Genomic DNA, 11,562 nt, shown 5'->3' on the forward strand with positions numbered 1-11,562 from the left:
TCCTCTTGATCTTCATCACTTGCTAACTCGACATAGTAGATATTCTCCCCCAAGTGAGCATGTTAACCCTCAGAATCATGAACTCTTTTCTACCTTTCCTTTGAAGGTTTCTTTTGTTTGTCCTCCTCCCTTCCAGTCTTCAGCAAGGCTTGATCTGAAGGTTTATTTTGTTTGTCCTCTTCCCTTTCATTCATCAACAAAGCTGGATTTTCGTTCCCTCCCATTCTACCATCACAAACTTGTTTACCCTTGTGTCTTGCTACCATTAGTCTTTTTAATTCCTGGCCTATGGTCTCTTTTCCTTTTTTGTTCTCCAGGCCCAACCTCCCCTTCGCAATGCTGTAGCTATTCACTTCCCCTTCCTCTGTTATATATTGCTTCAGCCCATTACCTTCCACATTCTCTTCATGTAAAATATTTGTCCCTGTATTGGCCCCATTCTCCTTTGTTGGGCCCTTCCTTCCTAACCCCTGCTCCCCAAATATTTTTTCTCCCTTTTGGGCCTTATTGTTATTGGCCTATTCATTTTTTCTCTCCTTTATCTCCTCAATGAGGCTTTTCAATTTATAGGCTGCTCCTAGGGTAATCTGCGTATTCCTAACTCCCTGAAAATCAGGAATTTCTGGTACTTTCTCTACCTGCTCTTCTGCCTCAGCCATCTCTTCTTCTCTCCTAGTTTGGTTTTTCCAAACACTCTCCTCCCTGATTTTCTGCTGCAATGCATGTTCATCCCTTATCCTGCTCTCCTCTGAGCTTTGCTTTTCCCCACTCTCCCTTCCCCGATTCTGTTGCTCATGCGCCAATTCCTCTCCCTCCTCACTCCACCTTTGTTGTTTTGAGCTTTCTCCACCCGCTGTTGACCCTGGTCGGCCATGCCTTGCTCCCAGACCTGGTGCATACCTCTTCTTAGTGGGATCCCAGCATGCCATGGCAGTTGGGTTCTTACATGTCTTCTTCTCATGCCCAACAATTTCGCAATTGAAACAGTAGCTATCCGGCAACCTTTCATACCTGAAGAAGACCCACAAAGGAAGCAGCTCCTCCCTGTCTAACCAAAAGCCTATGGGTAGAGCCTTGGTAATGTCGATGCTGACCCTGATTCTTAGATATGATCTCCTCAGAATACCATCCGTTTTTAGGTCTTCCGCCTCTGCTAACACTCCCAACATTTCTCCTATGCGCGCTCCTGTCTCTTTATCCATGAAGTCGAGCGGGATGCCGTGGATTTGAATCCAAAATTCCATGAAGTCATGATCTACCTCGAACACAGATTCACCCTTTCTCCATAGTCTAAGGTTGATCATATTTCCTCTAACATTCCATGGCCCGTTCTGCATGATTTGTAGCCCTTTCTTTCTATCTTTGAAACTGAACAACATCTTCTTCGAACCAATATCAGTAACTGCAACTCCCTGTGGGTTTTCCCACATTCCCAGTAAGGCAGTCTTGCATGTTTTGAAACTTATCTCCTTATTACTTATTATCTTGCCCACTACATTTAGGCAATCTTTCTTGTATCCCAGCTCTCCAGGTTTATTAAGCTTGATTACTTTTCCTTCAATGCTGCTCATGCTGTGGGTTGCTCAATATATGTTGTTGTGTTTTACCGGTCTTTTCGCTGTTTAAGCGCTCTGGTTGGTAGAGTAGTATAGTGGATATTAGGAGGTTTGTTGTGGTAATTGAAGCTAGTTGAAAACTCCCTTTTAGAGAAGAACCTGCAGTTCTTGGACGACTCTCCTATTGAGAGAGAAAAGCTCCCTTTTGGAACTCGACCCAACTCCTTTTTTTTTAAACCACATTCTAACTATTTAATTTACTGAATGTCCAATTACTATTTTCTTTTATTTTGACACACATTTTTAGAACATTTCATTCTGATTCTATTTTTTTTATTGTTTATTTCACTCGAGGCCCAATTCATTAAAAAGTAGTTCTAAAACCTGTAATTACTGTTCTACCATTGCAGTAATGTTTTTTGGATAACCTTATTTACTTTGAAGGGATATATCATATATTAGTTATTGTTTTTTATCTATGTGTCCTAATTTTATTAGTCAATCAACTATAACCACACTTAGGTACCACAAAATATGGCCACCACACTTAGTGATTTTGCTTTTCCGAAATATATATGACGTAGTGGTATATGAATTTGATCATATATGCATGTGAGATTTTGTTTTTCGTGGCTTTGTGTCATCAAATTTTTTAGATTAAAAATTAAACTGAAAAGGTTTTGCTACATAAAGAAAGTTAAATATCTTATTGTATATAATCGTATATGTTGCTACTTGCTAGTTGCTACATCATTCACACTTTGCTTTGGTATTATATTTTTCTTCAGATTTTATAAAGTGTAATTATTTTATGTCGGATGTATTAAGGGCCCGTTTGGAATTTTAGAAGTAACTTTTTTTAATTTTTGACTTATGAAAAATAGTAGTATTAATTTCTGGTGTAATTTTTAAAATTAAATTACAACTTTTTAAGAAGTTATTTAGGAGTTTATAGAGAAGTTAAAAAAAAATGACTTCTCTCATAATACTTCTACTTTTTATCACATTTCTATAAAATAAGCATTTTTAGAGTTAAAAATTCAAACACAAAATAACTTATTTATAAGTTACTTTTAACAGAGTTATTTACTGTTTAAGTTATTTTATCAAAAAGAGCTTAATTAAGTTAGTTATCCAAACTGGGTCTAATTGTGGTCAAATCTAAAAGTTTTAATTAATTTTTAGTCCGTCCATTATAACTCGGTCGAAACCGAACTATATCTCGGATTTCATTATTTTTTTTTTTTTTGGTGACTGCTCGGATTTCATTATTTAAAATGAGTGTTTTTATATCAATCTTTAATTCTTTATGAAATTAATCCCCTCTTTATAGCTGTTTATTATTTGACCTGTAACTGATCATCCTAAACAACAGTTTTGAAGGTATGAATTGCTAATAAAAGAACCTTTGAGTAGAACAAAGAGGTATGTTGAGTAAAAATATTAGAATCATTGATATTATCTTACAAAAACTGACTTCAATGTCAGATTATCTTCTACATGTACCCCCCATGTTTTTCATTGGCCGATGTATATTTCATCCATCCAAAGTTGATCAAGGACAAACTGGGCTGGACGAACCATACAAAACGAAGTGACTTATCAAGCGAGATAAGCTTCTTTTTTTTTTTCAAAAGAAATATTGATTTTTTTTATAGGAGGTTTAGTTGAGGTTTTTTATTTTTAATTTTGAAATTTGTTTATAATTTGATTTGAAGAGAAGTTCGAGAAATATTTATCCTGCATATTTTTATACAAGTATCAAATTAGTATCAATTATAAAAATGTACACGTAACAAGATTAAATTAATAATACTGAAAAAAATAAACTTATGTGCTAGTTTTGTTTGGTTAACCAAAATTCCATACTAGATTGTCAAATTGGTTTCACCAAGAATGAGGTTTTGCATTTCTGTTCACAATTGATTTGTTGTGTTAATCTTTTACACAATTACTAAACACAAGTCACTTTATTTCAAAATCAGTTATCCAAAAACAAAAGCACTCTTAAATCCTGGCCAGTAGACGTTATGGAGTGCCCTGTGTAAGCACACCTATTTTGGAAGGTGCGCCACAAATGGAACCTCATTTCTTAGTTACATAAACATTGTTTCACATGCAACTCATCAGCATAGAAAATTTTCATGCTCAGTAATAGGATTTTAATAGTAATGCTTGTTTTGTTTAATAAACGAAATTTTTTTATTTAGTTTTATCTCCGGTCCTGGGTAGACCAGAACATGTCGATTCAGAAGGATATATAAGAATTATTTAAATAAAATTAGCATAACTGACAACAAAATTGGGAATATAATTCAACACTTCATTCACATCAAAACTCCTTCCACATTATTAAGGGCTCTTTTTACCAACTTAAACTTCTGATTTAGATCTTTGTTGGATTTGACAATGTACTCTCTACCGAAGAATTCAATGCCTTGTCGAAGACCCTCGAGTTCAGGGGCCACGGCCACACGTGTGAATACATTCCAGACTGTGCTATCAGGGTACTCGAAGATGGCCTCAAACAGCATGCGGAAATGCATAACTCTTCTCGGGGATAACAGGTTGAGATCACTGAGCTCCACAGTCTTCAACACTGCAAGGGAGAGGGTGAAAGAGGAAACCATTTCAGCCACAAATTTGGCAAGGTGCATTGACCTCAGAAGCTGCATTGAATCAAGTTCCTTAAAGTGGTCCCAAATGCAAAACTGCAAAAACGGTAGGGGTAAAAATGAGTTATAAATTAATATCAAGTGCTGTTATGATAACATAAATCAAGCAAAATAATGCAATTCACATTCGACATCCAAAGCATTTGAGAATTCCTCAGCACTGTTTTGTCACACCTGTGCAAGCACCCACATTGGTGCAACTATTGATCACAGTCCAATAGTTTCTCATAATCACCTACCTCTTGTCATATTTTCCATACACAATAGCAATATATAGTTCTGTTTCAAATTAGCATTCATACCAGTTTTATAACAAGGAGAGGAACATTACCTGCAGAGTAAACTTGTGATTTTTGTCATGCTCGCACAACTTCGTCGCCAGCACCGTATAATACTTGTTAAAAACTTTCTCTTGCAAGCAACACTCTAGAAGAACCCGCATTATATCTCTGTCCTGTAGCATTAAGAAAATAGATATGTCAACATGGAGGCTCTCATAATTGAAAGAACACAAAAAGTTTAGTAAACTTAAAAAAAAAAAAAGGCTGACCTGCTTCCCAGGTAATTCTAATCGAAGAAGCTTCTCAAATGCATCAATATAGTCCTCACCACTCATTATTATACAGAAGATTGCTCTTCTGGCATCTGTGTTCATCTTTTGCGCAGCAGCAAGCTGAAGCATGCGTTGTGTTTCAAGAACATCTTTGTCGATTCTGTTAGCAACTTCTTCAACATTATCTGTTGCAGAAGCCAAATCCCCAGGTAACCACCACTGACCCTTCTTATCAGGATCAAGTAACTTGCTCCATTTAAGACCTCTAAGTAAAATGTCATCCACTCTTAACTGGAAATAACACAAATGAAACAGAAGTTACTGGGAATGAACAAAAGAATAGTTACTAGGAACACATTTCTTTTCTTCACATCTTTTAAAAATAAAAGTCTTAAAATAAATTCGTTCCAACTTTGTAAGATATCCTCCCCCACCCCCCACCCCACGCCAAAAAAAGTAATTATCTTTTACAAGTAATATCTACAGAGAAAGGTGATTGAATAATAAACAATTCCAAATAAGAATGCAACCTTCTGCAACCACTTAATCCGAGTGTGGTGTGCAGGGTCCTCCCTTTGTCTTTTCTTGTTGTTCTTGATGTCACATATGGTTTCAAGCATGAACTCCATCTACAAGTGTTACCAAGTAATCAGTGCTGAACTATGTGCAGAAAAACCAGAGAACTTCTCTGATAATAAAATATAGCATGCTCACTCTTTTACTATTTCTCTTTTCATGATTATCTCTGGAGGAAGCCTTCAGGTCATTTGTCGTCTTCTGAACACTAACGATAAAATTTTTCATGGAAATTGGATCATCAGCCCTAATTTTCATTCCACAACCTATTAAGACAAATGGAATAAAGATAAAAGTCAGATATGGTTCATCCATTGGGAATTTCTTATAAAAATATCTAGAGAAGTACATTAGTAAATAGTAACAATTATAAATTCACATAAGCAAAGGAGATAAAAGGATTAAAATAAGTAAATATAAGACCAACTCCAAAGACCGAAGAGAATAAAGAGACAATGGTAAACTGCATTAGGTTATCAAAATTACACATACCATCCATCTATTTGACCAGTATACACTCACCTCTCCTCTATTATGTCATTACACTGAATTTGTATTAAAACGAGGAGAAAAAAGGTCAGTTTTAACACCCCCCACAATCTCATTATGCATAGAGAACACATAAAGATAGAATAATAATTATAAAGACTCTTGTTCTTTTAACATTATTATTTAAGGGTATTTTTCGTATTAGTACACAGGTGACACACATGTATAAGGATCTGTTAATTACATTAACACCAGAGGATCTAAGTGTATTGTTTAGACGTGCAGTTGGTATAACATAAGGAAGGAGAATGTATACTGGTCAAATAGAAGGATGGTGCAAGTAGTGTTGATAAATCTTAAAGGGTGTGAGCGCAATTTACCAAAGATACAACAAGTCAACCACCACAAACAAATTAAAGCAAATACATGAGACCTATCCTACTAATATTGAAAAGAGAGAAATTAGATAAGAAAACTCCAAGTGCTCAATAGTCAATACACCTATGGAATATTTCATAAGATGCATGTATGGCTTGTACAATAAAAAGTTGGCCAAATGCGTAAAAAATGCTTCTGAAGAGTGCAAAAGCTTAAACTGACTTTAAAATCTGAAAATTTATAGCATTCAGTCCCTTAATGTCAAATTGTCCCACCTCCCCACCAAACAACAAACTGCAGAAGGGAACATTACAAACTAGAAAAATACCCAAGGGAAAAATAAAAATCTTACACTGTAGAACTGCCAATATGATAGAGACATCTATCTCGGTCAATCGCTTGCTCAACATGACTAGAAAGTCATATATTAAATCACTAAAGCATTAAAGAAGATATCTGTCAGGGTACAGTTAAAAATCACTTAATACTTCAAAATGCTTGGTGCAGTATACCCACCTAGAACAGACCCCAAATATGCATAAATAGGATAAGAGAAGTGTAAGATTCCGCAGAGAGAGATTGTCCTCTTTAAGGTACTCATCCTGGAATGAAATATGTGAAGATTATAAACTACAGTCAGTCTGCACAATACAATGAGAGCACAAGGGTGATCTGATGAAGAAACTAAAACTAAAAAGGGCAATATATATATATATAAAATCAGCATGTTGGACTTCTTTTTCAAGCATTACCTCAAAGCATTTGGCAAAGGATGCCATAAACTTTGCACTGAAGTCAACACCAACTAAACAGGCCATCCCTGCAACAAATGCAGCAAAAACAGCAGCGTACCTTCACCAAAAGAGGAAGAAGGGGAGAGGGATGTCAATTAAACTAAAAGCAACATTGTTCAGTATTCAATGTAAGATCAAAGAGGAGGGATCTGACATACTCAAGGACTGAACACGACATTATGAATTAGTATTATAATATTTGAAGTAGAAAAATATATGATTCTAAACTCAAAATATGAAAATAATTTGTCCTAAACCAACACCGATTTGTGCACAACCTTTTCCTTTCAATCATATATTTCTTCTAAGTTCTACAAAAAACATTATCTGCCTTTTTCCCACTTCTGTGCTGGGTACTCTAGCAGTAAGGCTATAACTAAATTTGAGTATTTGACTGAAGCCCTGTACAATGAATTTAATGGCTTAATAATATTTATCTCTTCATTTAAGGCTAAAACTGAATTTGGTTCAGGATCTTCATTTATTATTATTATCATCATTATTATTTGAAAATTTTTCATCGATAATACAATGCTTCCCAATCAAATTATTTTAAATACAGAAACAACAAATCCACCAAATAGCAATTCAACAGGGAAGGTAACTAAAATAGAAAGGCTCAAATGCTTAACTGTTCATTGCCCCGTGGCCCACCTGAGCATGATGCCAAAGCCTCCTCAATCATAATGTGTGAAGCTACACTACGTGCAACAGACTGGAAGAGAATTGCATCAAAACTTTATAGAATAGTACAACTTCTTATGTGGTTAGATTTCATAGAAACAACTTGTCAAGCAAACAAAAACTAAATAAACAAGTTAAATGATTGGGGTAGCAACTACACTGTGCATTAGTACAATATGGTGTAATTTGAAGCATACACAAGGGACAAAGGAGCAGTTCAGATGCTTTGACAGTGGACATCCATTCTTTACATAGGGAAAATCACCAAGACCTTTTTTTTTTCAAAAAAAAAAAAAGCCAACAGAAGCAGCAACAACATATTCTACTTATAAGAAATATTTTTTACCAGAATTTCAACCTTCATGCTAGAGTTAGCAGAAGGTCATTTGACCCTTTACCTTTAAATATTCCGAATTTGAAAAGAACAAGCATATTGTATTGCTCTTCGAGATTAATCATTGAATCTTCATTTTAAAAAATGCAGTAATATTTTTTTTTCTTTTTTAAAAGAGACAATTGGTAAGATTTCCTAGTGTTTACCCAAGTTCCCTCTCTTTGCAACTCTTTGTTTTCCCATTTCAAAATGACATGACAAAGTTTCTTTCAATAACGCACCACAAAGAGACAGTTAAGCATTCATTTCCAATACAACTAATGGTGCAGCGAACCTGAAAGATTGTTGACAATTCTCCAGTAATTGATTCAACATTAGATTCAGAAAGCCTATTAAGAAGTCCTACAAAAGAGCTCAATTTAGAAGAAAATCAATATATGGTATACAGTTAGACGTGTGAAGCCAAAACTAAAGGCTGTCCTCCATACCTCGTATACGTCTTCGTATCTGAGTATGCTCTTCAGGTTCATTTCCAGCACGAGCTCTCAAGTGAGGTGCAATATATTTTCCCTTTTCTTTCTTTGCTGGAACTTCAGCAGAAACATGCTCTGATGCCACCTCCATTGCCACGGATTCTACAGTTTTCGATATGCACAAATCATCATCCACCACATTGTCTTCTTGCTCTTGTCTCAACAACTTTCTCTTCTTATGCTTCTTCCTCACAGTTCCACAATCAGCAACATCTCCTAATGCTCCATCTTGATCAGAAGTTCTCATGAGCTCAAACACTCCATCTATTATCTCTACTTCCATCCCTTCATTTGGCAATATTTCCTCCTTATGCTTCTTACTCAACAAGCTCTTCTTCAACCTTTTCTTCGGCAATTCACTAGCACCATGAGTATCCTCTTCTCCAAATAAATCCATAGCAGGCAACATTCCTTCGAGCAATATGTTCAGCCCATCATCCAAACCCCTTAATTTCCCTTCCTTCACCTTAAGCTTCTTGGAAAGCTTCCTTTCCAACTCAAGATCCTTCTTCGCAGCTATATCAGCATCCAGCCCAAAAAACTCTTTGCCACTCTTCTTCCTGGAACTTCCCTTAGAACCCTTCTTCAACTTCTTCATTTTCTTAGTATCAGAGCCACAAATTGCCACTGATACAACACTCTCTTCAGCTCTCACATGTTTCTCAGAATCCGAATCAAACCCTAAACCCTCTTTTTCCTCAAAACTAGTACTAACTGGTTGCTCCAAGTTTGTCTTAGTTTTCCTATCCGAATCATCTTTACTTCTTTTGATAGCTCGAGATTTCTATACATAAACAATAATCGTGAAAAAAAAAGTTACATTGTTCAAGTGAGAAATAAGGCATAAATATTGATTTATGTTTCAGAAAAGAAAAAAGAAGAGTAGAGGAATGAGAATAGAAAGGTACCTGGTGGAGAAGCCATGATTGGTGTTTGGATGCATTCTTTGCCAAACGGGATTCTTTCCTCCGTTCTCGCCGCGATTTCTCAGCCTCTGTTTGAGACATAGTTGTAAGAACCGAACCGGTAATCAAACCGGTCAGGTTACTGGTTCACTGGTTTTATTGGTTCAACCCCGATTTCACATTAATAAAAAATATAAAATACTAAAAATAGTCATAAACTTAATAAATTCAAAATACATATCTTTAGTTCTTCATCAATATTTTAAAAACAACCAAATTTCAAAGTTTAAATATAACTAATAGAAAGATAAACATGAAATTAGTTAGTACTAGTACATTAGTATCTTAATTAAACACAATAAGAATAACAATTCATAAACTAAATCCAAGAAGTGATTTCGAAGTCGGGAAGTTGCTCTTCATCTGACAAATGTGGAGCTACATCCTAATTTAATTTTTTAGGAAATATGTCTCTAAGGGTGTTTTTTCTCTGAGGAACTGACTAATGAAGCCTTGCAGCTGTAACATCCATTTGGTTGTCTGATTGGCGTGTCAAATTTAGTATAGTTTATTTGGGTAGGATAAAAAATGTTGAACTTTCTGTTTCTTTCTAACCGTTGATGAAATGTTTCGAAAGCTCTAATTGCTTTGGAGGCAATGGAGGCTGCAAGTTATTACTTATGATTTGATCAATGCCTGAGATATTGTTCTATCGAAAGAATCTGGAAAACTGGATGGGAAATTAAATACATAAGAAGTGGACATGATCAAAGTGAATCAAACATTCTACTATGCTGTTCTCCTCTAATTTAAGGAATCACCAAATGTTAACTTCTAAGAAATTGATTTGGGAACATTTTTCTGGTGGTCTTTGGGGAATCAAGTCCAGATGTACTTTTCATGTTGTAATTTGTTTGTTACAAAACATTTATTGAACAGGAAAATTTAGTTATATTGCTGCATATTATTTGAATTACTTACTGTATCTGGCCAATTTATCGCTTAGGAGATGCTTACTAATTCATGTTTTCCGTGCTTTTCTTTTGCAGAAATTTTTCTTTCAGGGTAGGTTCATATTTGGGCCAGATGTGAGATCATTGGCACTGACAATTCTCCTCATTGTTGCTCCTGTTGCAGTTTTCTGTGCCTTTGTTCATATTTCAACAAGCATATTCATCCCAGAAATTTTAAGTTTTCAACACAGAATAGAATAACATAGGAGAAGTGCAGTTTAAGGTTGCTGGAGAACAGAGAAGAAGTGCAGAACAACATTATTCATAAGTCATAACAGCGAGAAGGCGACGGCGACGGCGATGAGAGACAGGGACGAAGCGGAGCCGCGGGTCTGTTCTGTTCCTTCAGACTTCAGAATAGGTGTCCGGCGGTGAGACGAAGAAGACGACGGCGGGCGGCTGGCGGCGGTGGCTGGGTGAGTGACACTGTGACAGACTGAGGTGAGGTGGTGACGGGGAGGGTTAGCCGTTAGGGGATTAGGGTTGCTGGGTTGGGGAAAAGTGGAAAGTGGAAAGAGAACAGGGATTGGGGATGCGGGGTGGGGATACGAGTCACGAGCTACACTTTTCTTTTTTTTTCTTTTTTTTTTAAATGAAAACGACGTCGTTTTGAAAAATGATTAAAAAAAAAGTTTTCGAACCGGTCAGTGAGCAAAAACCACCGATTTTTCGGTTTTCTTCAGAACCGTCCGATTCAATACGGTTCTTAACGGTTCTTTTTTTTATCCGGTCATATTACTAAATCGGATCGGTTAGAAATCCGATTCACCGATTTTTCGATCTAACCGGCTAATCTGGTCCAATTTTTACAACTATGATTTAAGGTATTGCAAGTCTAACTTATTGATTCAATGAATAAATTATTAGTTAAATCGATAAAATAATCAATTTTATATGTAGTCGCTTTTCTATTATATTTTAAGAAATTAATTTTTTTATTAATATATTATTTACTCTTTAAAATTATTAGATAAGTAGTTTTTATTATTTTAATATTAATGTGATCTCATTTATATCATATTTTTTATCTTAAAATTATTATACACATTTAAAATATTAAATTACAAAAATA

The 11,562-nt window shown here is 35.5% G+C and overlaps 1 protein-coding gene across 1 annotated transcript; it reads right to left on the minus strand.

The window, feature by feature from the left end:
- Window positions 1–3,746: 3,746 nt before the first annotated feature.
- On the minus strand, window positions 3,747–10,740 carry LOC107458254 (uncharacterized). The gene is made up of 13 exons (XM_016076451.3): window positions 10,459–10,740; window positions 9,481–9,627; window positions 8,528–9,356; window positions 8,374–8,441; window positions 7,654–7,736; window positions 6,980–7,079; window positions 6,744–6,829; window positions 6,580–6,662; window positions 5,499–5,626; window positions 5,315–5,413; window positions 4,782–5,075; window positions 4,563–4,685; window positions 3,747–4,267 (listed from the first exon to the last, which is right to left on the minus strand). Exons 2-13 carry the CDS (start codon window positions 9,577–9,579, stop codon window positions 3,884–3,886), a joined length of 2,376 nt encoding a protein of 791 aa, XP_015931937.1. The 5' UTR covers window positions 9,580–9,627; window positions 10,459–10,740; the 3' UTR covers window positions 3,747–3,883.
- Window positions 10,741–11,562: the final 822 nt, after the last annotated feature.

This window comes from Arachis duranensis, chromosome 7, assembly GCF_000817695.3.
Source record: "Arachis duranensis cultivar V14167 chromosome 7, aradu.V14167.gnm2.J7QH, whole genome shotgun sequence".
Classification (NCBI taxonomy): domain Eukaryota; kingdom Viridiplantae; phylum Streptophyta; class Magnoliopsida; order Fabales; family Fabaceae; genus Arachis; species Arachis duranensis.